At 33.0% G+C, this 27,920-nt stretch overlaps 2 protein-coding genes across 4 annotated transcripts in view; both read right to left on the bottom strand.

The window, feature by feature from the left end:
• Window positions 1–2,824: 2,824 nt before the first annotated feature.
• DMAP1 (DNA methyltransferase 1 associated protein 1) lies at window positions 2,825–12,387 on the bottom strand. 2 transcript variants are annotated; one of them, XM_072535815.1, is made up of 6 exons: window positions 12,046–12,387; window positions 11,377–11,546; window positions 10,770–11,282; window positions 9,174–9,315; window positions 7,373–7,527; window positions 2,825–7,022 (listed from the first exon to the last, which is right to left on the bottom strand). In XM_072535815.1, exons 1-6 carry the CDS (start codon window positions 12,251–12,253, stop codon window positions 6,912–6,914), a joined length of 1,299 nt encoding a protein of 432 aa, XP_072391916.1. In that variant the 5' UTR covers window positions 12,254–12,387; the 3' UTR covers window positions 2,825–6,911. The 2 variants fall into 2 exon arrangements, with proteins under 2 accessions (XP_072391916.1, XP_072391915.1); XM_072535814.1 differs by having other exon boundaries at window positions 4,151–7,022; window positions 9,174–9,327; window positions 12,046–12,385.
• A 5,906-nt stretch (window positions 12,388–18,293) lies between these two features.
• Window positions 18,294–27,920, bottom strand: part of peb (zinc finger protein pebbled) — a 110,916-nt gene continuing 101,289 nt past the window's right edge. For both annotated transcript variants that reach the window (XM_072535812.1, XM_072535813.1), the window contains one exon: window positions 18,294–26,160. In XM_072535812.1, coding sequence (XP_072391913.1) covers window positions 25,044–26,160 — 1,117 coding nt within the window. In that variant the 3' untranslated portion in view covers window positions 18,294–25,043. The remainder of the gene's footprint in view (window positions 26,161–27,920) is intronic.

Here is a 27,920-nt window from a genome sequence, read left to right as displayed (position 1 = left end):
TTTACAATGCTAATCCAAACACATTTTAAAATTACAAACGCGGAAAAAAAACAAATTATGGTGCGTTCAAACGACCTCAGCGGCTGGACAGCTGACTAACCGCCAGCGCAAGCCTCTCGTTAAATTTACGTACTTTATTTCCTCTGAACGACTTAGTACGTAATAATAAGTTTTAATTTTTGAAGAGCTTTTAATTAAAAATTTCGATTGATCTAAAAAATGGATTTACAATGGAATAATGAAAGTACAGTGTGATACTGAACCAGAATATTTATTTATAAAAGTATTTATGTAAATATTGTGGCTAGATTCGTCGAAGCATCAAACAAAATAAAATGTCCAGGCAGATGCGTTCAGAAGTTTTTTTCTGCTGGATCTAAGCCGCTGGTTACAACCGCTGAGATCGTCTGAACGTACCCTATAGTCATGAGAGAGATATAATTAAGAAATGATCGGTTGCTGAAATGTTACCGCGAATCTCTTTCCTCCGATTGTTGTAGTTCAAATGAACCTTAAAGGCAATATACTATTGTAACTAACGAAATCTTCAAAGTTAGCCACTTTGGATACATCCATTAAATAAAATATTCCCAGCTAATGACCATACTTATTGAAATCGTAGGCTTCCACGGCCAGAGTCAGAATTATAGTTTATTCGTCTTCCGGGTTTGGACCGTGTCATTTGTGAGTGACCCAAAAGTGGGTTCATCTCGACGTTTCGCTACAATTGTATGTAGCTTCTTCAGGAGAACAAAAAAGAAAAAGAAACAAAAGACAAGAAGATGGGTAGTTAGCAACGGTAACTCAGTTACTCAACGCAACTAGAGGCGAATACTAACTACCAAGATGGGCATTTGGTCACAGTAACTCAACTACTCAACGCAGCCAGAGGTGAAAACCAAATGCCAGGACAGGGATTCACGTCCAACAGCTCAGAACACTAACGCGTCGAGAGGCAGGGAGTGAATCCGACGATTACTCCGCTACCGCTCTATTTATAGTCGCGGTGACCTGTCGTGTCGGGACGTATCGGCACACTCCGTGGCGCGAACGTCAAGAAGCGCGCGCTGGCCAATCATGTGGCTGCATCGTGGTAGCGGGACCGGACGGCGGCTCTAGACTGGGATTCCAGATGGGAGACAAGTAGTATCCTTCCTCTCGATTGATATTATGTGGATTTTTTCGGATCTCTAGAGATTCGCGGATTTTCCTGGAATAAAAGAAGGGGCTCTTAGAAATGATATGAGTTTTTTCGAACAATATGGAATGACCGGTTTCTTGGCAGTGTTCTGCAACTGCAGAATGGGAGAAAAGACCTGATCGAATGCATCTTTGATGCTCTTGAATCCGAGTTTTGACGGAACGACCAGTTTCGCCAATATACACTTGTCCACATGAACAAGGAATAGAATAGACACCACAGGAAGATAGGGGCGGTAATGGGTCCTTAGGAGAGGGTAGATATTGTGAGATTTTCTTGGGTGGTCGAAAAGTAGTCCTGATACCTTCCTTGCGAAGAATTTTGCCAATCCTATCAGTGACACTTCGAATATACGGAAGAAAAGCCACAGGAGTATTACCCGAATTTGTCGTCCTAGGGTGTAAAGGGGGATGTAGATGTCGGTGTGTAATATTTTGAATTGTGGACTTGGAGTAACCGTTGGCGACAAGGGTTTTTTGCAGATGGCCAAGTTCTTCTCTAAGGTTGTCAGGTTCAGAAATCGAAATGGCCCGATGGATGAGAGAGTTGATCACAGAATTCTTTTGGGCAGGATGGTGGTGTGATGAAGCATGTAGGTAACGATTCGTGTCCTTTCCCTTTCTCGATGTGTTAGTCACCTCCAAGCCCAATGGCCGATTGGGTCACTCTGTTTATAGAAAAAAGACTCACACGAATCGTTACCTACATGCTTCATCACACCACCATCCTGCCCAAAAGAATTCTGTGATCAACTCTCTCATCCATCGGGCCATTTCGATTTCTGAACCTGACAACCTTAGAGAAGAACTTGGCCATCTGCAAAAAACCCTTGTCGCCAACGGTTACTCCAAGTCCACAATTCAAAATATTACACACCGACATCTACATCCCCCTTTACACCCTAGGACGACAAATTCGGGTAATACTCCTGTGGCTTTTCTTCCGTATATTCGAAGTGTCACTGATAGGATTGGCAAAATTCTTCGCAAGGAAGGTATCAGGACTACTTTTCGACCACCCAAGAAAATCTCACAATATCTACCCTCTCCTAAGGACCCATTACCGCCCCTATCTTCCTGTGGTGTCTATTCTATTCCTTGTTCATGTGGACAAGTGTATATTGGCGAAACTGGTCGTTCCGTCAAAACTCGGATTCAAGAGCATCAAAGATGCATTCGATCAGGTCTTTTCTCCCATTCTGCAGTTGCAGAACACTGCCAAGAAACCGGTCATTCCATATTGTTCGAAAAAACTCATATCATTTCTAAGAGCCCCTTCTTTTATTCCAGGAAAATCCGCGAATCTCTAGAGATCCGAAAAAATCCACATAATATCAATCGAGAGGAAGGATACTACTTGTCTCCCATCTGGAATCCCAGTCTAGAGCCGCCGTCCGGTCCCGCTACCACGATGCAGCCACATGATTGGCCAGCGCGCGCTTCTTGACGTTCGCGCCACGGAGTGTGCCGATACGTCCCGACACGACAGGTCACCGCGACTATAAATAGAGCGGTAGCGGAGTAATCGTCGGATTCACTCCCTGCCTCTCGACGCGTTAGTGTTCTGAGCTGTTGGACGTGAATCCCTGTCCTGGCATTTGGTTTTCACCTCTGGCTGCGTTGAGTAGTTGAGTTACTGTGACCAAATGCCCATCTTGGTAGTTAGTATTCGCCTCTAGTTGCGTTGAGTAACTGAGTTACCGTTGCTAACTACCCATCTTCTTGTCTTTTGTTTCTTTTTCTTTTTTGTTCTCCTGAAGAAGCTACATACAATTGTAGCGAAACGTCGAGATGAACCCACTTTTGGGTCACTCACAAATGACACGGTCCAAACCCGGAAGACGAATAAACTATAACCATACTTATTAATAATCACTTGTACTTTTTTGTTACTGTTCTAATTTGTTATTTTTAATGAGTAATCTTTGGTGTACATGTTTTTGTGATAAGACATTTGTTTTTATTCTTATTACTTTATAAATACTTTGTGACAACTAACAGTATGATAAGAATAAATCTATAAAATATTTTAATTGCGGTTTTATTCTTTAATCTTTGTATCGATTCATTTTCTAAAATGATTCCTTTTCCTATACCGGTAATTGAATTTCAACAAAACTGTTTGATGTTACACATTTTATTTACATAAATGGTGTGAAAATAGTTCTAGAGGGAAGTAGTAGAATCTTGCTACATTCTATTGTATTTGCTACACATTTGTCTTTACTTAATAAGACATGATTTACGAGTGTCATCTCGACGACGGTCTCCGAGGCACTTGGTGCCCAGGACGTGCCTCGTATCCTGGAGTTTTTTGAAAATCAGTGCAAAGTCGTAATTCAGGAGTTTTTGGGATCACCGAACACGAATATCATGACAGCGATGGTCTCTGAAGAACCTGGCACCGAGGGACGAACTGATTTTGTATCGAATTTTTATAAAACTGCAGAAGATGAGTCCCCTCCTGGCTACATGGACAAATAGACATAGAATAAGTCCGTTATTCTATGATTATTTGACTGTATGTGAATTATTAATATACAAGTTGATAAATTATCTATAGTCACATCCTGGCAACAGTGTTGTTGTTAAAACTCAATTATAATTTCTCAGAATTTAGTGGTTACAATTTTGATATTCAACTATAGTAGTTTTTGCAGAAAATGTTGTGTTTTTAATAAAGGTGTTTGTATTATGTACCAATAGTTGTATTACATCTAGAAATAACTTAGTTTGCTGCAAGGAGAACCCATGCTGCCGCAAATTGGTCTAAGGGGTATGTTTTGTTCTTCAAGGATTGGGTTGGGCCCTTTTGTAGTTTTGTGTATGGCCCATTTGTGAATTGTTATGGACCCATATTCCTTTAAAGATTTGATAGATTTAAGTTCCTCTTTACTTACATTTACTTTTGATTTTGTGCTTTTTTCTAGTTCTTTTTTGCACAGTATTTTGTGTTCTTCTTTTTCATAGTTGTTGGCAGACCTTTTCAACAGCGCTAATTATAATAAAGGAATGAATATTAAAAAAAAAGGACAACGGTTTCAAAATGATATTTATTGACAAAAACTATCATTATACATTTTTAAACAGCAAAAGTTTGTAAGTATGTGACTAAAGCAGAAATAAAAATTATTTAATGATACTATTACTTAAATCTTAACTAATGAGTCTCACAGATTCGGACCGTATCATTTGAGCGTGTGACTTAACATGTGATCTTTTTCAGTTTTTTGATAAACTATTAACGGTTTTAACTTACAAGAAAAAATTATAAAAATCGGCCACCTTTACTTAAATTGTTAATAAATAAAAATATACGAAAACATTTGGACGAATTTGCTATTCATTTGTTATTCTACCTATATAGAACCTAAATCAATTGTTAAAATACAATGTCTGACAAAAAAAACACTACTTTTGCTCATTTTCCTATTGGCATTTTCTCTTATCACTACATCTCACAATTTCACAACCAGAAAATAATCAGAAAGAAACCTATAGATCTAAATTGTAAAGGTTTTTATAAACTTTCTTCTCATTTTTTTGGTATTTACTTTCTAAATTACAGATTATGGTATGATATATTCCATTTTCAATCAATACATTGTCTAAATTCATACTTTAACCATTTGTGCAAATTATTTTCCACCGTCTTACCCACATTAGTTACTATATTATATCGGTGTGCCTTATACCATACCCCTGATTACGGCCCTGTGCCTTAGAAAAATTCCAGAAGTCACCTCTTTATCGGCGACGTTCGAGAATTTCGAATTTTCGCGTGGCTTCGACCGTCACCTGGTAGCTATTTCGAGAACATTTAGTTCTTAATATATAAGCCGATTAATATTGGCGATGAGAGGTATGAATGCGAATTGTTTTGTAAGCGATACCAATTATTAATGTAATTAGTAATTGTAATATTTGTAATTAAGTGAGTTTTTAAATTAAATAAAGTTAGTTAAACGACGTTGTTCTTCACTTAATTCTCTAAACCCACAGAAAAAACGTAAAAACTCATGTCAAAAGAGAGATTAAATAAAAGAAGTGATGTTCGAGAATTTGTATGGTCAAAACAAAAAATGAGACCAAGATGGAGGAAATCTGAGATATAATTGCCGCAATGGAAAAACGTCGTCAGGAAGAAAAGGAAACTAAAGAGAGACGTCGCCGGGAAGAAAAGGAAGATGACGAGAGACGTCGTCATTGATAAAAGAAAGCTGAAGAGAGACGCCGTCAGGAAGAAAAGCAAGCTGAAGAGAGACGTCGTCGGACAGACGGAGTTGCTTGTGAGTCTTATATCAAAAATAGAGACCTCAAAAGAAGGTATGAAAAGAGAAATCCAAGTGACAAAAGAAGACATGGTTATAGAAATTATAGTAATCAGAGTGATCAGAATAGAAGAAAATGTGCCAATAGCCAGCAGTACACACCAACTCTCCACTGAACTGTTGGAAAATCTAAAGAAATCTACCTGAAGATGATAAAACAGAAGAATTCATTACTTTAACATAGAATAAACACTGACAACTCCAATTCCATAAACCAAACATCAAGACGTCTCCCATTTGAACAAAAAGAAGCTTTTAGAATTCTTGAAAATATGCGGAAACAGAATGTTATCGAAGAGTCGAGTAGCCTCTGGTCCTGTCCAGTGGTATCGATAACCAACAAAGATGGCTCCACAAGTTTCTGTGTCGACTACAGGAGATTGAATAGCGTCACCAAGACAGCTAACCACTGCCCCTAATTGACAATACCCTTAGCGCCTTGGCTCTATCGAAATGATTTTCCACAGTGGATCTCAAAAGCAGCTATTGGAAAGTTTCAGTCCACCCTAAAGACAGAGAGAATACGACATCATGGTCATCGGAAGGGCTTTCGACGAACAACTTGCCAATTTGAAAGAAATTTTCACCAGACCTAGCAACACTCACCTACAAGTAAATGCCAAGAAGTGCGAGCTCTTCCAAGAAAGTTAGTTTCCTTGGAAATGCAATTTCATCCTCAGGGGTTGCAGCAGACTAACCAAAAATAAAAGAAGTACAAGAATGTCACACACGATGCCCCAAGCTTCCTTGGCCTTTGCAGTTACTAGCATTGCTTCGTGAAAGATTTGGAAAGATTGTCAACCTCTCCATAACCTGACTGAGAGGAAGCTGTCACTTGACTGGACACCAGACTGCCAGCCATTGTTTTGTACAGCGATAATAATTATTAACGTGATTAGTAATTGTAATATTTGTAATTAAGTGAGTTTTTGAGTTGAATAAAGTTAGTTGAGCTTTGCTTAATCTGTGGAGCCACAGAAAAACGTAATAAATTTTTTCTCATACAACTTATTGCATGGGAAACCGAGAAACTCCTTTCACCTTTTATATATTTCAACGATATCACTAAAGAATATTATTCGGATTCGTATAGGACCAAAATTTTGTTAAATAATATATTTTGATCCATAAACTTATGTAATAAAAGTTATTATTAAAAGTCGCCCTTTAACGTTTATTTTTTGTTCAAGAGTATAATTTACGTCTACAAATGCACATTTTTGTTTATAAATTTCTAATTGGCCACCCGTTAAGTCAAACTATCAAATGTAAGATCCTACTTACAACAAATTATGTTTTTAATTTTCACGCCGATTAACTATGTTAGAAAATATTTACGTATAATACACACTCCTTACCGCTTCTCATTATTTTTACTAGCTAGGTATTTGACGGCGTATCGGGAGATCCGACAACATCGATGATTTCGCTGGTGCTAATTTTAGCTTCGACTTCACTATTTGACGACAATTGCGGAGGAATGGCCAATGTCTACAATCAGAAAAATAGTCTAGTCTTGTTACCTTTTTTTGTATGGTCAGATTAATTATGTTATTCCTAATTTCCGTAGATTTAGAGTGAGCTAGTCAAAACCATTGAAAAAGTCAGACCGGAATTCTCTTGTTACAAAATTGGCGCCCAACGTGGGGCACCAAGTTAGCACATGTATGAAATTTAAAGATAATTACGAATAAAATAATTATTTAAAGACAATAAATAAAAATGTAGTGTTTATACCGTGACAAAATATATTTTAAGCTGTTTTTTAATATTTCGATTGAAAAACTTGATCTTTACATAATAATTATAAATTTACCCTAAGATGAAATACTATAATTTACCTTTCCTGGATTTAGGGCCTCGTACTGGTGTCTTAAAGACTGTAATTCGTATTCACACGTTGCCAGAGCTCCTTTGATTTCCATTAAGAGGACCATATCGCTCCGGAGTTCATTGAAATGCTGACATATATCCTCCGATGGAGTAGGATTTAATTCTATAAAACATAATATATACATACATTAATTACATATCTACTGTAAATGCAATTATGGCGATTTAGTCGCGCAGCTTATAAAGAAAGCTACTGTCCGGTAAATTTCACTTGATCTTTTAAGATTGAATGCGCATTTTTCATGTATGTTGGCTTGCTAAGAGCTATAATTCTTAAACATAACATAGCAGACTAAAAATAATAATTTCTTCTAATATAGAATAGAATTTATTTAGTCAATATACAAAAAAAGTCAAAGGAATAGTGACAATTTTTACATACATACATATAAATTTTTGCGTATAAATTACAAACAGATATTTAATATTAACAATTTAAGAAACGACAAACACACTAAATAAAAATATAAAAACATGAATTATCGTCATAATAGGCAAATACCCTGACCAAACTAGTAGGTACTATTGTGTAAAACCTCTACTTAGATACTCCGTTTTTGAATAGAAACAATGTTTCAAAAAGTGTGATTTGATTTTAAGCCTAAACGATAATAAGTGAAGACTTTTTACTTCATCTGACAAAAAGTTATACAAACCAACTTCAGTCGAATTTTTTATGCTCTTTGTTAACCTAAAAGTGCTCTAATAGCATCTCTAGATCTTGTATAGTGATCATGGAAGTAGTAGCATAATACCTAAATCCAGAAATAGAGGTTTGCAGTGTCCCCTATAATCTGCTCTTGCAAGTATCCTCACTACTCTTTTTTGTAGTTTAAAAATTCAGTCTGAGTGACAAGAATTACCCCGAACAGTTATTCCGTACTGTAGATGGCTGTGGAATAGTGCAAAGTAGCACATTCTAAGGGTACTTTTAGGAATCATATAAACTTAAGTAATCTGTATGAGCACTTCAATCCAAATTATCATCTAGAAAGATTCCTAATAGTTTAACACTATTTCTTGAGATATACTTACAATCGGAACTCAAAATCAAATTCTGATTTTTCTCCGAGTTTTCTGTAAAAACCAGTTTTTTGGTTTCTGGGTATCACTATCTATTTAATTTTAAAATTATGGTGATTTATATCAGTATTAATGAGAGTTGTATCATCTGCGAAGCAAACACATTTTATAGGAAAAGTATAGTGAACTAAATCGTTCAGATAAATAAGAAACAAAGTGGGTCCTAATATCGAACCTTGAGGAACCCCATATTCGACAGTGTTAAACTCAGAAGAGCTGTTATTAAGAAAAACTGCCTGTTTTCTATTTGTTAAGTATGATCTAAATAGATTAAGAGTATTTCCACTAATACCGTATTTATGCATTTTTTCCAACAGTAATTCATGCGAAATACAGTCAAAAGCTTTGAATAAGTCACACAATCTCAAAGACACAAAATGACCTTCCTCCAAGCCATCAAATATACCTCTCATTTTACATCAAAGGACTTCCTTAAACAAAATCTGTAACCGAATGCTCAAGATTTCATTTTGAAAATATTTGATTAACTAAAACTTAAAAAGACAAATTTGCCAAGTTGTACTTTAGTAACACCAGTAGATTCGGCACTGAATCAATGCTTATCTTCCATTCAGTGGAATCCAGTAATTCAAGAAGAAAAGCGTCACTCGCGAAACCGACTATAAGCTTATCATAGTTGACGATTGCTTTAGATTTTATACTTACCCAGTCCCATATCTTGGAGAATTTGTTCGACTCCTTTGGATTTCTTCTGTCCGACATTCGCGGGCAATTTCATCCGCTGGGATCTCAAAGAGACGCCGCTGTTTTTATAATCTGGAAATTTGATGCCTGCGCTTTCTATAGCCTGCAAAATATGCTATTGAGGCAAGTTGATTACATTAGAAAGGTTTTCACATCGATTCTATTAGATATTAAAAAAAAATTAAAACATTACATCGCAGTGTTCAAACGTTAGATGTATAGGTATTAAATAAAAAGCAATGTGTATAAGGTAATATAAAAAGAGAACTAATGTATCTAATAAATATAGATATATTGATTAATCGTGAAGAAAAAAGATCAGTCAGAAAAATCAACTGATTACAAGAAAATGATTATGACATTGAGTATAGGTAGAAAAAAATCCATTCATTTGTTGATTTCCTTTTGAAAAGGACTTGAAGCACCAATTTTTCTATAAATACTGCTCCCCATCCTTTTCTATGCCCTGTATTTAGTTTTTTAATTTACCTCTTTTCTTCTTACCCTGTGGTGTACATAACAGTATTGTTTTGGGTCTAAAATAATTTGTGCTCAGTGTTCAAGATTACAGGAACGTCCTGATCACTTGATCAAAAGATAAATAACAACCTTAACACATACAAAAAAATCAAGAAAATGAACTGTCTGAAACATGTAGCTTCATGGTTAACGATTATCCCGTGTTGTATATATGAAACTCATAGAATAACTTTATAGTAAGCAATATTTTTAAAAAGTCAATAAAAAGGTAAAGTTGAACTATATACAATAATATCTTTACCAAAAGTCACAGAAGAAATCAATAAAACAACTAAATACATCACATACTTCATTATCATGGTAGTATCTGCTAAACACATTAATCATTGATTAGTTGTAGTAGAAAACATTGAAAAATATTTGATTTGGTATAGCGGTTGCACTACTTCTATGTGTTTATTCAAAAGCTTATAAAATGGCAACACATAAATGGATCTAATACAGAAGTTAAATACTATTACAGCCAATGACATTACCTGATACTGAAAGATGACTTTTTGTACATAATTTTTGAAAGAAAGTTACCAGTAGTACAGTTTTAAGAAAAATAAAACAAGAAACCTGATTATGTCATCTCTTATTGGACAGTGAAACTTATTGAACAACTTTATAGTAAGCATTCTTTTAGAATTCAATAAAAAGATGGTATTAACACTATCCTTGCTAAAAGTCACAGAAGCAATCAATGAAATAACTAAATACAGCATATACTTCATTATCATGGTAGAGTTTATTTAAACAGATGAAAAATCGACTATTTCTAGTAGCAAATATCGAAAAATGTTTAAGCCACAAAGTCATCATCTCAAGAACTTAATAAAGCTCTCCAAACACATTGTTGTAGATATCTACTTTAGAATATGAAGAATGTTGGTTTAAAAACACTCAAATTTTTTATCCTTGTGTTATAACTTAAATAGTTTTAGTGTATTAAAAATGTTATTAGAAGCATAATACATATAAAAAATAGGGAAGAGGCACAAGTGATGCTAAAAAATATGTATAAGAAAAACTTACATTTGTATCGACTCTGGAAGGTCTGGTTGGATTAGCAATTTTTTTCTTGGGCAGCTTCTTGTCATTCCTTCTGGGAGTATCATTCTGACTATCAGCCTGGCTGATGAGTTTCTGTAGGTCCTGAGTCTTCCTTTCCCGCTCCTTCTTGCGGGCTTCTATCTTTTTGAGTTCTCCCAGTAGAAATTGTTCTTCTTCTATCTGTTCGGGTTTCCTTTCATATAATTTCTTTAACTGTTCTTTTCTTCTTCGTTCGTGGTCCGCATCGTAAGTGTAAATTTTCTTTTCTCCATTCAGTTTGGATAGAATACCACAAATTTTGTAATATCTTTGTTTTAAATCTTCCACAGTTCTTTTCGGGTATTTTTCAGTGTCATATCTGTCAGCCATTACAATAAACCTTAGATCGAATCTCTTTGCAAGGTCTATTAAGTGATCAGTTTCTTCTTTTGTCCAAGTATCACATTTTAAATGAGTGTTGTACTCTTGTTCTGTATACTTAACTACTTCAATTACCTAGAAAATAGTAGAAATAAAAAAATATAGTTGTTAAAAACAGAAACCATTAAATATTATTAGTCAATTGAATGAAGAGTGCAAAAATATTTACCTTATTAAACTTAGCAAATGGATATTCCTTTGGTTCATCTGATGGCCTTCTCCAGTGGTAAAAAGTCGCATTATCTGATCGACCAGGATTGGTAAAAGGCATCCATTTCCACTTCCTGGGCTTCCTCATTCCCAATTTGATTTTCGTCTGTTTATAACCATTGTTTCCAACTAAAAATTGGCAATAAATTAATCTGTGTACAAGGAGCCTGAACATTTATATATAAGAAATTATGGTGATACAAAATTAGATTTAAAGTGAGAAATATGTTATGCTGCTTCCTTGTTAAACCAGGTAATACACTTTAGCTGGTTTACCTATAATTTACCTGAGTTATCATAGGCAGCATTATTCAGAGTAGACAGAGATAGATAGATTTACAACAAGAATACATTCATGACAAGGATCACTGGAATAAGTGACAGTTACCATCTCTTACCATACTCATCGTCCTAGTGATATATAGCACAGATGTGAATAAGGTGACTGCGAACATGACACAGCAGCTGCAGCTATGTAGTTACATCTTGCTTAACCCAACATGTCGCGACAGTTTTTGTCTCGATCCATGCGAGTAAAATGGACACTCTTAGAGAAAACTATAGAACCAAGTGTCCTAAACTTCATAATATATGTCACACAATAAAAATTTAATAAAAAGTCACCTACTTGTATCAGAAGAAAATAGCGGAGGGGCATCTTTATTATCATTGTACAATAATGCAAACACTTCCCTGTGCATTCCTTCTGGTCGTTTTGATACCTTGGGACCCGTAGAAGCCCTTTTCTTCAATTTATCATTACCCAAAAAAGTTTCTCTTGTAACCTCTGGAGTAGAGGGTCTCTCCAACTCCATAATATCTCTAACGTCTGCCATGCCGTGCGAGTTTATTCACTTATAACTATATGTTTTAACTCAATTATTTTACTGATTAATAATATTAGCAGTATAGCACCGTAAAGTTGTAAACCATTAATATTTGTTTCACAGCACATTCCTACCTAGCAGTGTCAGTCTCACGTTAAAAAGTAAAACGACGATTGGCGCATCGCCTAGTGCCAGGGTGCGTAACTTTATATATACATGCGGTAAATTCGGTAAATTCTTGACCACAGCACACTCCCAACCAGCAGTGCCAGTCGCACGTTAAAGAGTAAAACGACGATTGGCGCATCGCCTAGTGCCAGGGTGCGTAAGTATATATATATACATGGCGGTAAATCATAACGGCTAGGATTGTAAACTCATTTTAAAGGAAGGTTGGTTTTCTTACAATGATTAATTAGATCTTCCTCTTTAAAATGACTAGTACATACATGAAAATTGTTATAAACAGTTCTGTGTTCTCGAATTTAGGGCTCTTAACAACATTCACTCATTTATCAAACATATCCATATAATTTCGTGAACTCGGAAAACGGTATCGCTTGCTAGTAGTATCAATGCAATCTGGAACACATCTTTTTTGTTCAGTTCTTCGCGTTTCCATTGTTATTCCATGTATTGAGTTCGATTTCATCATTAAAAATCATCGAAAATTGTACTTTTTTGCACTATTTATGAATTATGAAAAAATAAAACAAATAAAAATATGGCCTAGTAGTTGTCTCAATGGAAGACTTTAGCTTTAGACTATTTTAGACTTAGTAGACTCTCAAATCACCTACCCCTGTGCCTAGACTTTGAATTTAATGACATAGACATAAAGTGTCAATAAACAACGCGTACGAACATGCCTTTAAGGCGGAGTCCCATGTATCCGATTTCCGACATCCGAAAATCGTCTGTTTTCGTAGTTTCTATTTCTATTTGGAAGCTAGTCCATAGATAAAGAATATATATTACTGAAGCTATATTGAAGATATATTATTGAGCTAGTCATATGGTTGCGATTGTCGGATGTCGGATACGAAATTCCGTATTAAAGTGTCAACTGTCAATGGTCAATTTTTTGTTTATTGTTTATTATAATCTTGCTTTATAAATTATTAAATTAAATATAAAAATAAATTAATAAATTTCTTATGGATAATATAGAAGAAAGTATGGAGGAGATCCACGAAATCGAAAATGTAAGATTTGTAGTAATTTTTTTCAAAACATTTTTACATTATTATTGTTTTGTAGGATGAACAGGAATATACTGTGGAAGAGTTGCTTATAAGTTGTGTGATGGCTAGACCTCCTTTATGGGATTCTAGACTATCAATAAAAGAAAGGTCAAAGACAACTCGTGATAGGCTGTGGGAAGAAATATACGCCGAATTTGGATGTAATCCCCAATTCTCCATTGAATTTCTAATAAAAAATGGAGAAATCTGAGGGATACTTACGTTAGATTGAAAAATGAGTATATGCCTAGTGGCTCTGCTGCGCACAAGAAAAAAAAATTGGAGTATTTTGACTCTTTGCACTTCTTAATAGAGATGTGTAGTTCATCATCGAAATAGTTCAAATGAACGATTCTTTCAACTGAACTAATTGAACTAGTTCATTAATTTTTATAGAACTAGTTCACTGCGAACGATTTGCATTATAAATTGTGTCTCAACTTTTAAAGAAGAAAATAATGAATGAATGAGATCATATATTTATTATTTTAAGAATGGGATGGACTGACTAGTTAAAAAAAGAAGTGTGGATTAGCCTCAGATAACAGATCATAATTCTTATGAACGTGACAATAACATAAACAGTCTTATCTTAATATTATAATGGTTCGGATCTTATGCCCATGCATTGGCTTGAACGTTGACATGCTGTGTTGTTTCTCCTATTGTAATTTTAAAATAACCATTTTAAGTTGTGGTTAAAATGATTGATGCATCTACATAAAATATAATTTTATGTAAAAGTGAGAATGAATATGTGTTATTTAATGTTCCTAGAAAATTCACTGATTTTTTTTGTAAGGTTCTTTTAGAAATAACCTAATATAGATACCTATGAGTTTAAATATACGTAAATATAAAAATAAATCATACGTGAACCATATTTATATTTAAAACAGCTAATAAAAAACAACAAATCTTAATAATTTTTTGCAAATAAAAAAAATGTTATTTGCAAAACATTTGAGAAATAAATTTAAAACATTTAATGGTTCCGAACCCGAACTACTTGTACGGTAGTGAAAGAGTGAAAGACTGACTGAAAACCGAAGAAAACGCGCGGCCGGCGCCGAGCTTGTGTGATGATAAGACGAGACATCTGGCAACCAGTTATGTTAGGGTTGGATTTCGACTTCGGTCCTACAAATAGTTCTTTCGCGTACTAGTTCACTGAACTAGTTCATTTTTGTGAAATAGTTCTCTTGAACTAGTTCGTCTAAAAGAACTAATAAGCACACCTCTACTTCTTAAGTGATACAGTTAAGTATAGAAACACAGTTTCTAATATAAAATCAAGTGTTTGTGCTAGTGGCAGTAGTGCTAGTGGTAGTTCTTTGTCACCTTATGAAAACAGCGAGCCTTTAATAGAGCTGCCACCACGAAGTACTAAGAATAAATTAGAAGGAGCAATTATTGACACACTCAATAAAATAAATCAAGAACCACCACCACCACCACCAGCACAGACAGTTATTTCAAATCCGATTTGTCAAAGGATATCTGAAATGTTTCAATGTATGCCCCAAGAGCCTAGAACCGTATTAGAAATTAAATTATTACAAGTGGCATATGATGCTGCCAAATCATTTTTAGAATAGTTGTAGTTTATATGGTTGTAGTATATCATTAGTGTATTAGTTGTAGAATATTAGAATAGTTATAGTTTATAAGTTTTAGTGTAGTTAGTTTTTAGTTTATAATATATTTACATTTTTAAATTAAATTAAAATTAGGTTTTAAATTTTTAATTAATTTTTTGTTAAAAATTACAATTTATTACATATATATTACTTAAACTACACTATAAATATATAAAAAATAAAATTTATTTGTTTTCTTGAAAATCGATAGCACCCTCATTTATAAAATATCTCAAGAGATTTTGTCTCATTCTTTCTGCATTTTTTGCATACATATTACTACCCATTCTACCTATGGGTAGCAAATTTTTGTCATGATCACTTCTCCAGTCACCATAAACCAATTCTCCAGTTTCATTTTCATGATCAACAGTACTGGCAGTGATATATTTGTCTTCACTTTCAAATTTCTGGCCATTATTTATTAAAAAATTATGTAGACAAACTGTAGCTTTCACTACTGCTACTACAGTTGACTCACTTGCTATTATGGTTCTACGATATATTCGCCACCGAGAAGCCAATATACCAAAAGCATTTTCAATGACTCTACATCCTCTGCTTAATCTGAAACAAAATATTATTCAACTAAAATTAAATTTGGAAAAGACTATGTGGTTTACAGTCTAAATCTAGACTAACGTCAGTGTTTTGAATTAAAATTTATTTCATTAAATGTTTACCAGTAATTGAAAATACGCTTATCTCGAGGAAGAAAGCGACCTGAGTAAGGACGCATAATTGATGTGGTTAAAGGAAAAGCTTCATCATCTACAATATAAAAATTGAAAGGGGTATCTCCTTGACCAAGCAACAAAGGTGGAGGAAAATGTATGTCGTTTGCATTTATTAATTTTCCCATATTGGAATTTTTTAATATACCCCCATCGCTGTGTCTTCCTTCAGCTCCAATGTCCACCAATGTGAATCGATAACTTGCATCGCATAGAGCTAACAGAACTATACTGTGGCTACCCTTATAATTGAAAAATGTAGAGCCTGAATTTGAAGGTGCCTACAAAAGTAATTAAACATCAGAAACCTTTGAGTTTTACTTTCTCTGACCAAAAACTTTTTATTTTCCTGAAGTCATAAGAATTGTGTAAAAAAAATCACTTGTATTACTACATGCTTCCCATCAATTGCTCCAACACAATGAAGCAGTTGCCATTTTGCTTCAAAACCCTCTGCGATATTTAACCAAGCTTCTTCACTTGGTGTTAAAAAATCCCAAATGGCATTGCATGTTTCCTTTATTATTTTGGATATTGTATTATGAGCAATCCTAAATGCATATGAAATGGATATCATACTGTCTCCACTAGCAAGGTATCTAAAATATATTAGTTATGTTTAGTGATTTTATTCATTATAGGCGATGAAGAAGATGTACCATTATATATATCTTCTACTTACCTTAAGGTTACAGCAAGTCTTTCTTCTGGCGAAATTGGTTCACGAACACAATACGTTTTTGATAATGCTGGTCCAACTAGACTTAATAACTTATGAAATGTACAATTAGACATTCTAAGGTAATTGAAATATTTATCACCATCATTAAGCTTCATTTCCTGCAATAGATTATTAAAAACCCCTTGTGACTTTCTTTGCTTAAATATTTCACGAACCCAATATCTTCTTTGCCGAATTGTACGTTGTGGTTTTTTTTTGCGAATTAAAAGAAGCAGACATAATAATAGCGTTTTATTAACTTTACGAACATAATTTCTTCGATTAATATCCATGTTTCAATAAATTGAATGTACAAATGTTAAACTATTGCGATAAAATGATTACAAAACATCCGTTTCATCGGAAAAAGTTAAAATAATTTTATCTTTATCCGATGTCGGAAGCGAGTTAAAAATTTCGGATGAAATTCGGCGCGAAAATATTCTGATTCGATTCTGACCAATGAGAATACTTTCGGATCATCGTGTCGTCGGAAATCGGATACATGGGACTCCGCCCTAAAACATGGGTGTCACCTCCATACGCAGGAACGCGACTAGCAGTGCCACCAAACGGCAGGGTGCCAAATAAAAACTTGCGTTGTCCTTGGCTATCCTTGTTACCAATTTACTGTGACTTGTTTGACATTGACATTGATAGAAACAATATGTTCAGCAATTAGACTACAAAGAGAGACTACAAAAATTTTGAAAACATTTGTATTTTAGTCGGTTAATTATATTTATTAAAACATTTATTTACTAAACAAATAAATAATTTTTCACATCTTCAAACCTTTCGATTTCTTGAGTTGATGAGTTTATATCAAAAGCTGATTTGAATTTTATTTAAAGGTATATTACAGGAAACTTTTAATGACTTTAGCAATTACACCATAGATGGCCGTATTAATATTATTTTTAAATTACACAGGAAAAAAATATATTCCTTGATTGAAGGATATAATTTTTACCATATACCAGGTCCGTATTATGTTTTTCTATTCCTCTCTTTTTTATTTTTTCAATCTTCACGAACATTTTCGTGTTTTAGCAAATTTATTAATCACGTTTCCGACAATGACTTTGTCAATTTTTCTTAAGCTCGTTGAATCGATTATTATTATATTGGTTCATTTATGTATGAATAACTTTCTGTTGTAGGTTTAAGCATAAATAAAAAAAATTGAGCATCAATTGTCATTTATTGAAAATAAACCAGTAAATTGGCATAATACACAGTAATATTTCACAAATTGAATTATAATATTATTCTAAATAAATATGGCATACATTCCATTGAACTGAAAAGAAAAATATTCTCACAAGTTTAACCATTACACTTATATATGTATATATTTCTTATAATATGAGATTAAAATCTACAAATAACTCACTCCAATTGCTTTTTGAATTGCTAAACGCTTGATACACAATCTCATTGATGAGTCGTATCAAAAAAATTACACTTTTAAGACACAGCGTGAATGTGTAAAAAATCCTTAAATATAAAACGGTGCACCAGAAAATAAAATACTCGTGTAAATGTTTTCTCTTAAACTAACATTGATATAAATCTCACAGCAACAATGGGAGTAGCGTCGATTACAACAAGCTTTACTTTTATCCCAATTTTGATTTTTGGTTTCCTCACTATGACTAATATATCCAGAAAAGATCATTTCAGCAAGAACTGTTCTATTTTTATATCATTTTATTTTTTTATCACAAGGAAATGGACAAAATCAATTTAATACATACATTTTTTAACATTATTTAATAATTCATAATAGCTTTTTTAGGTTAGTTAGATATTTTGAGGTTATACAATTCGACAAGCTTATTTATGTTTTTCAGATGGCACCACATGCAGAATAATCAATTTATTGAAGAAGATTGAAACACTAATTGAACTGATGTTTTTAAATTGTTTTTTTTTTTAATTTCTCACCTATTTTTCAATGTGAAGCTCAAAGTTATAATACTAAAAATTAAAGCAGCATTGTTTTACTGCTTTATTTTTATATTTTTTGAGGTTTTTAATAAAAAAGAAGCGGCTGAACATTCATTAAGCGTTTCTGTTAGTTTTTTGTAAGTTCTTTTATTACGATATTAAAATTAATTTAAAAAGAGGAAAGCTTTTAGAAAACATTAGGAAATTTGTTCCCCAACTGTATGTTTTATGGAATTCTAGGATACAAATCGTATGCACTTTAAATAGAAGAATCTGAAGCTACACAATAAAACAAGTTTCCTGCAAATATAGCAGATATAGAGAAAGGTAGCAAAACAATTCAATGATAGGACGCACAATTTACTCCTTTGCAAACAATTTTGATTTGTTAAGATCCACTGTGAACGATCTGATAGCACTCCTTATAGTTTAGGCACTCTGTTGCAATATTTGTTCCATAAAGTAATAATAATTTTGCAAAATAACGTTGCAAAATTACAGAAAATTATTTTTTTTTTCGTCTAAAGTAAAAATATAAATTTACAGACTATTTACAAGTTTAACAAAAAAATCTATGTTCTGACTAGAAAAACACAAGCCTGTGCTAATTTACATTTGTAAAAAAGCAAAAATTAGTATTCTATTCAATAATGTTTATCTTTTTCAGTATGTTCTACAAAGTCCCTAACTGTTTTTCTGTCTGTTGCCCTCGAAATAAAATTTCAAACTAAAATTGGCAAACCTCAATGCTTTAACACTATTTTTGGACAAACAAAAAATGCATGTTCTATACATTAGTTAATGACAGATATGACGATTTATAGGTAAAAAATGATCACTGATGATAATAAATATGACATATGACAGATACATGCTGAGAGAACATGATAAATGTCATATGTCAAATACAAAACAACCAATAAAGAAAAAACGGTTGATACTTAGCATATCCTAATAGTGTAATTAAAATAAACCGATGATTATTAGAGTTTGGATATGCCAAAATATAAAAAATATAAATATAAACTTTAAGCTACTTTCGCTGCACTTTACCGTAAGTATAAACTATTATCAACCAAATATGGGAAACAATTTGTATCAGGAAGTCTAAAAATATTGTAAAATAATTTTTTTACCAATAAATCCTGCTGATTTAAAAACTACAGCAACAGTCTAACAGTTCTTGCTGAAAATATCTCTGTGGACATAAATATATCTAAAAAAAGTGTACTAAATCTACAATTTCTATAAAATAATGTATTGCTTAGTATACATTTTTAGTCCTAAAGGCAAAAGTAAGACACATTTTAAACACCGACTTATAACCAAACGATGAGACATATATTTCCAGTTTCCAATATAAAAAATTGTTTTGAAATCTTGAAAGGTGTGCTAAAAAAACTAAGTTGTTAGATTATGTAACAAACAATTTCAAAACGAATGAAATTTGACATTTGACGGATTATAGTCATCACAAATGTTTTAAGGGTTGCATAAAATTGACGTTTTGTGCTCTACGGTTAGTTTCGAGTAGCATAATACATGTTTCATCGTTAGATTGACTATCTGTGTGTATGTTAAGGCAAAGTACGTAAGACACGGTGCTACGTTCGTCGAAAACGATCGAGTCGTTCTTTCGACAAACAGAAAATAAATTATATTTGGTATACCTAGACCGTATTATCGTTTATGTACAAAAATATATATTCAAAAGTAACTTAGGCTTAGTATTAAAGGAATGTTAAGTAAATCGAATTATAATACACATTTTTTTTAACAAGTACATATATATTTTTGCATTAGATGCTATTCGTTGGAATGAACCTGACTAGACAAAAATATCTTAGTATCTATATTTTTTCGAGAACAAACTACTCTTATATACACTTAAGGTTAAAGTAGAAATAAGACTTTCAGTATAAAATCAAAGTAACAAATAAAATAATTTTCAAGAAGGAAACCTTTACGCCAGAGGCACAAAAGACGAAGAGCCTAGTCTAACTCAGTCAAAAATAAAATTGTACTATATTTTTTTACATATAAGTAACTAAAAATTTATATATTTTCAATAAAATGTAGGGGATACCTTACATTTTTCGTTAAATAAAGGATTTTTCTGGTATATTTACAAAAAACTCTTGTTATTTTCAAAATTATCTAAAAGTATTGCGTAAATTTTATATTGCGTCGTATTTTAGCGGTTACTTTTGCTCTTTGTTGAAATAACTGCTAATTAGAAGTACAGTTTTTACATACATAAAAAATTAACAATATTTATAGGTTAGGTGAGGTTAGATTCAGTTTAAAATAAGTAGCGAGATGTTTATAGACGTACTATATAAAAATTGTAGCAATTTTCATTGAAATAATAATGTTTTTTTGTAAATACACTCTTAATATTAGTTCAGTATTTCAAAACTGTTTTAAATTAGGTACCTAATAAACATTTGAACTACTGAACTATTTAAAGAAATAAAACTGGATATTCTATAACAGAAAAAATGTACAGTACATCCAAACATAAAGCAAGGAATATTTGTTTTAAATTATAAAAAATAGTGAGATTAATATCTATAATAATTGATAAGGAAAACATTTTTTCACTTAAAATATTTGAAACTGATGACCGTGTTAGTATTTTTCAGAGATCATGGAAATTGGTAGCTAAGCGAACAATACTGTTATTAAAAATAAAGTGATATAAGAAAGTTGGGGAGGTTTTGTACAAAAACAAATTCAGAATAAGGCAAAGGATAATTTGATAGGCAATATATCTAATAAGTATCTCAATTAGAGTAGAGGAATAAAAAATAAAAACAGGAATATTCAGATAAAACTGGTACCGGTATCAATACAATAAATTTTACGAAAAACGTTAAAATAATAGGACTAAAAATAAAAATTAAGACCTGTCAACTCATTCACCTTAGGAGATATAGTTAAGCGTTGATAAAGAACGGACGAAGAAGAATATCCTGGCTTGCTAACCTGAGAGCATAGTATAGAAAGACCTTAACACAGCTGTTTCGTATAGCAGCCAACAAAGTCATCATAGCCAAGATGATCGCCAACGTTCGGAACGGACAGGCACCCTAAGAAGAAGAACTGACTCATAAAACGACACATTCATGTCCATTACATTTTAGATCCCATCCTTTTTGCCTATGTTTATTTTTTTGTCCACTTCTGAACGTAATGCTGTTCCAATAATCTTTAAATTATTTTCATCCTGTTCTACCAACATTCAGACTCTAAAGGTTACTTTAATTCATCCAAAAATTATCCAGTGGTTGCACAGTAGTTCCATCTTAAATTTAAATTCGCTTAAATCCTTTGATTCAACAACTATTTTGGTTTTTTGTGAAATGCCGTCTCCTTTAAGCTTCCAAACAAGGATATCAAGAACAATTATGTCATCACAGAGCCACCAACTCGTCAAGTTTCTTTAGCCCAGCAAATCTATACAAAAATAGTTTAAATTGGTTTTAGGAGCCCTAAATTTTTCTATAAATGTCTATGGAATTAGATTTGAGTATTCTTCAACTGAAAAATCTGTTAAAAATCCAGGAAAAATATGAGAATGTAGAATTAACCTTAAGTACCTCTAATTTTGAACCTTTTATATCATATCTGTGATAAAAATTAAAAGAAGTAATACTTACGACGAAATACTCGACAGGATGGTCCAAAGAAGACAAGCCAAGAACAAAGACAGTCACAATTACAAAATCATTAACAATGAAATCAGAAAAATGATAAGAGAGGCAAAACAAACTTACTATTATGAGGAAAAATCTAAAGAGATAGAAGATCTCCAGAACAAATACGACCTATTCCACCTACATAAAAAGGTTAAAGAAATGGCAGGGCGGCAAAAAAGAAACCACAACACAACTCTTTTAGATAAAAATGGAAATACTATGATAATGACTGACGAAAAGCTAAAACGATGGAAAGAATATGTGGAAGAGAATAGTCACCACTACTATTCAATGCATACTCTGAAGAAATTATGAAAAGAGTTCTTGAGGGAGAAACAGCAGGAATAAAGGTCAATGGAACATAAATTAATAACATTAGATATGCGGACGATACTATCATAATAGCAGATAACTTCCAAGACCTCCAAAAGCTACTGAACAAGATAGTTGAGCATGGAGAAGATTTATGGATTATCAATAAACATCAAGAAAACCAAATTTATGAGGATATCAAAAACCCAAAATAATGATGAATATTTTCTTGACTCTGCTTTACGGGATAGAAGCATGGACACTTAATGCGTCGACTACTAAAAAGTTGGAAGCATTTCAACTGTGGGTGTATAGAAGAATCCCGAAGATATCATGGACCGAGCATGTAAGAAATAACGAAGTCATGAGAAGAGTCAACAAAAGAATGGAAATATTGGAAACCATCAAGACACAAAAGCTGCAATACCTGGGGCATGTTATGCGTAATGACAGATTCAACATACTTCAATTAATTATACAAGGGAAAATCCAGGGCAAGAGAAGTGTAGGAAGGGGAAGAAGATTAGAATAAGATCATAATAGCCATGATAATTGCCAACCTCCGTCGCGGAGATGGCACGCAAAGAAGAAGAATATTTGTCATGGAATGTCATTGCTAGTGCAATTAATAAAAAAATTCCAGCACGTATAAATGATGATGTGCAAAATAAGTTTTAGAAATGAAGTTTTGAAAGTGTGCCCATGAAAAATCAGTAAATTCTCTAAAATTTCTGAAATATTGGTACGAAAATTGGAAGTCAACAAAACAATGGCGCCAAGAAAAATATGATACCATTTTTTGTTTATGTCCATTATACTTTTACAAAACCAATCTAATATAATTTGCCGATTTTCTCACGTATTGAAAAGCAAATAATCTTTCAAATCCATTTCGAAACATTCAAATTTGATCTTATGCTCAAAATATTCATAATTTAAAGTAATTCTTTGATGAAATTATTGATATAAATTTTTCAAATCGCTAAGAAATTGTTTAAAAAATTATTGTACTCAAAATTATAAAATCTTTAAATGTTTGTGTTTTGATTAAAAAAAAAATAGTTTTCATTGTTAATTTAAAATTTAATGTATAAATGATAATAAAAAACAAAATATTCACTTTTTCATTTTAAATAAGGCTATAAAAATAATGAAATACTATTTTAATGTCAAACAAAACCATTTATTTTATTTTCTTCAACTCTAGATAAGTATGTGTTTAAAAAGAAAGTTTTAATTTTAAATTTTTGATAGTTATTTCAATGTTTAAACAAAAAATATATTAAATTATAAATATTTTGATTGTACAAATTTTAATAAAGAAAAAAGTACGAATTTAATAACCGCTTTAAAAAATGCAACAGGCTCCCCTCTTCAACGCATCAAAAATGTTTTTTTTACAACTTTTTTTCGACAATTTCTCTTTTTACCCGCTGGAATTTTTTTATTAATTACACAAGCCACTTTTGATTTAATAGAAAGTATAATAATTGTGAACATTTTATCCATTTCTGTCATACTTTCCCAGACATTCAGGATAACAGGTCCAAAAAATAGGGACCTCTAAAGTCGAGACTTCTCATTTTAAAATATTTCCTGAATTCTGAATAATTTTTTCAGCTAGATCACATTCAAACTAAAATGATAAACAACCTACCGGAGTCATTTCTATAAAAATCCAAGGTCGAACACACTATTAAGAGATACTGTATGTGCTATTATGGTTGCGTTGATCTCTACTCTCTCTAAAAATCAAGAATAATGGAAATAACCTCATTATTTTTTTTGTATTTAAGCGTATTAAAGACCAAAGTTTTTGGATATTGCTGGAAATTTGGCAACGCTATAAAGTTATGACAACACAAAAGCTACTAAATGACCTATAACCGGTTTAGTAGGAAACGTTTCCCCGAAATACACTAGGAACCTTAAGAGAAGGGAAATGGAAGAAGCTATAAAGTAGTACTATTTGTTTATAGTTATTTCTTAGCATACTATCTGCAAATTGCGAGGTAAAATAATCATTTAACTATTACTCAACTAAAAAAAACTTTTTTGTAACGTAAAACCAAGTATTTATCCACACTAAGTGTTAAATTTGAGAATTTTTAAAGAAAAACTAAAAGTAACAATCTAAATGTAAAAATAATTAAAAATCATTGTTTAAATAAGATTACTATATTAAATAAAACATTTGCTATACATTTTTACAAAAAATATAAGTAGTTTCACTGCCTTTTCACTTATTTACTAAAATGCTAATATCCAATTTTATTTTTATATATACGTATTTTAATACGAATAGATTTTTATCAATAATAATCACAAGTAATTTTCTAGTATCCCTCTACTACATCATCAACAATTTTTACATAAAAATATTAAGAAAATAACACGTTCCTACTTACAACAACCACCTCTATATACATGAACATTTCCTTCCCAATCGCAAATAAAACCTAAAGTAGAATCACTACATCAAAGTAAAATACAATTATTCTTTAGCGCCATTCTTGACTCCTAGTAGCTTGGCTGCATCGTCCGCTGAAGCGGCCAAAACCTTGTCGATGATCGAGCCCCTTAAACCGAGTAGGTTACTGATCAGATCTGCACCTTCGGCTCCGTCCGATTCGTCTGTTTTCTGCGTGAAATTGGCTTCGCTCTTGGTATAAGACGGAGAAGAACCGTTGTTGCCTTCTTCGTCGCTCACTGTAGCGTCGTGCTCGAAGTTGACGTTGTGCTTTTTTCTGTGTCGCAGCATGCTGTGCTTTAGTGTGAACCTGCGCTTGCAGATGTCACAGCTGAAGGGTCTTTCACCGGTGTGAGTGCGCATATGTCGCCTTAAGTCCTCAGCGGACCAAAACCGTCGCATGCAGAACGCGCAGATCACTTTTCGGTTGGAGTAGTCTGGAAATTTTCCACGAATTTCTACGTCGTCATCGTCATTAGTAGTTTGCTCCTCCTGGGGAGGATTGCCAGATTCGAGAGCATTTTTGGACATGAGTAGAGCGTACTCTGATATGTGTTTATCTCGGATATGATCAAGAGCATCTTGGCGCTCAGCGAAGGAACCTTCACACAGATGACATTTGTAGGGGAGATCAGAATTTTGAACCATAGAATCGGGAAGTTTGTACACTGGTGGTTTATCCCAATCACCCTTAGGCAATTTTTCATCTTCTGAACTTCCCGCTTCGTACCCTTGAGCTTTAATATCGTCTCCCTGAGCGTTAGTGGAATGCTTACAACTGATATGCTTCTTTAGATTGGAGTAAGTAGAGAACGTACTGCTGGGACAGTTCGAACATTTAAACGGTCGCTCAGGAACATTTCTCATTAAGTAATTGGTATTGTTCGATGTATCATTTGGGATAGTTGTAGCAGCGTTGCCGTGCTTTCTTAACAAGTGACGATCACAATTCGATTTGGTGGTAAATAGTAAAGGGCAATGGCTGCACTTAAATGGTTTTTGACCGGTGTGGGTAAGAATGTGACGACGGAGAGAGGAACTCCAGGGGAACTTTCGACTACAGTACGGACAGCTCACACGATTCGGTGCCAGTGAATAGGCTGATTTCTTCTTGACTGGCTGGACCACTTCAGATTCAGATCTGTAATAAAAACATACGAAAATTAATATAAAATACTTGAAAAATATATAAAAGGAGTAGGAATAGGGATTATTGGTTCTAACGTCAGATGCTCCTACAATATTTCAAGTTGAATTACTAGCAACATATTTTAATGCTCAAAATTGCCTGAAAACAAGTCTGAAATTAACTATTGTATTTATTGCCTCTGATAGCCAAGCTTTACTGAAGTCTACGAAGCCTACAACTTAGGAGTCAGTAACAGCTTGGAACTACAAACAGTTCTTGTTTGACTATATCTTCGAACTACCTCTAGGTTCGTGATATATTCTGTACAGTCCGAAGTTGAGTCGTCTTCTGCATACATCATTGTCAATCTGGTTGCCGACAGTCTTTTAGCGTCATTGTACATGTTTAAGCTATTGGGGTGTTTTTCAATTTCGATAACTTTATGAATAATTCTCGATTTTAAGGAGCTTATAGGAGTGATGGTTTTTGCTTTTTCGAAATCTACATATTTTGTGACCTGTCTGAATATGATGGGCTAAAGTAGTGCCGGAATGTTTTACAGATATAGAATCCACAAGGAATCTACGTTCCTGTATTTGGCTGTATACCATATATTAAAAAATTTATTAAAAATCCTTTGTAAAAGGTATATAATTTTTAAAAACCCAAATGGGTTGTTATAGACAAAACGTTTTCGGAATCCATTATTCCATCATCAGTGTCCTATAAAATATATAACCACTTAATTAAAGAGAACGTGAAGTTAAAATTTTGACTAAGGTTAATGAAAAGTGTGGTTAATACTTACTAGGTGCACATGAGTGTAGCCACTAAATACATGGGTAAAAACCCGTTAACAAAAATTTAGTTACATTTGTTTTACATTATGTTATATAAATTGCTAGGATGCTAAAGTTACCGTTGGATTAGGTAACATGGCGGCATATGACTCCACGTTGAAGTTGCAAGTCCTGAGACGGTGTGTCTACGAGGACTTAATGGAAGCAACTGATTGAAATGACAATGTTGACAAGTTAGGACGGAACAAGTAACAGAGTAGTCAATATAACTGTATGTGTCTACTTAAGACAAAAGCCAACTTTAATTAAATTGTTAAAGTAATAGATTTTTTGATATTAAATAATATAACAGTATCAACCATCAATGTTGTTGTTTTTTTAAAAAATTGATTTTTATGTGTATGAGGTGAAATGTGGAGAGTAGATAATGTGGTTATAGTTAGGCAACCAACTATGCATGTGTGTGGTAGTATAATGAAAAAGAGATTTTTATATTTAGGCCCTTTATGTTTATTCAACATTTGGTACTTGGAAAATAGAAAATAGACACATGTAGAAGGTTGAGTTATAGAAATTTTGTTTAATATTGGTGGAAAATGAATGAATATATTTAAAATATGACAGTGTTCTTATATGAATGAGATACAACTTTTGTAGTATAATGGTCATGTGAAATTTAACTTACAACTTGATTATAGAAGGCCCTGTATGTCAAAAAACAACATTTGGTACCTGGTAAATGTAAAAATAATTAAGTTGTAAGTACATGAAAGTAAATAACTGATAGGGTGTTAACAGACTAAGTGGTATGGAAGTTTTATTTTTTAACTATTATGTGGAATGAATGGAAATTGATGGTTGGGACATGGTTTTTTAATAAGTTAATAGAATAGTACTCAACTTATAACTTAAGAAAGGTCCTATCTGTCATAAGCAACACTAGGTACCTGGGAACTATAAAAGGATAAGTTA

This window comes from Diabrotica undecimpunctata, chromosome 6, assembly GCF_040954645.1.
Source record: "Diabrotica undecimpunctata isolate CICGRU chromosome 6, icDiaUnde3, whole genome shotgun sequence".
NCBI lineage: Eukaryota > Metazoa > Arthropoda > Insecta > Coleoptera > Chrysomelidae > Diabrotica > Diabrotica undecimpunctata.
The sequence above is the reverse complement of the archived record's forward strand: the minus strand, read 5'-3'. Positions and strand labels throughout refer to the sequence as shown.

What these genes read in the sequence shown, in the direction of transcription:
- DMAP1 (XM_072535814.1), bottom strand. Translation starts at nt 12,253, where the DNA reads ATGGCAGACGTTAGAGATATTATGGAGTTGGAGAGACCCTCTACTCCA. An exon ending in GCTATTTTCTTCTGATACAA is followed by an intron (nt 11,547 to 12,045) that starts GTAGGTGACTTT and finishes GCCAATTTTTAG; the next exon opens with TTGGAAACAATGGTTATAAA. An exon ending in AGGCCCTAAATCCAGGAAAG is followed by an intron (nt 7,023 to 7,372) that starts GTAAATTATAGT and finishes TTCTGATTGTAG; the next exon opens with ACATTGGCCATTCCTCCGCA.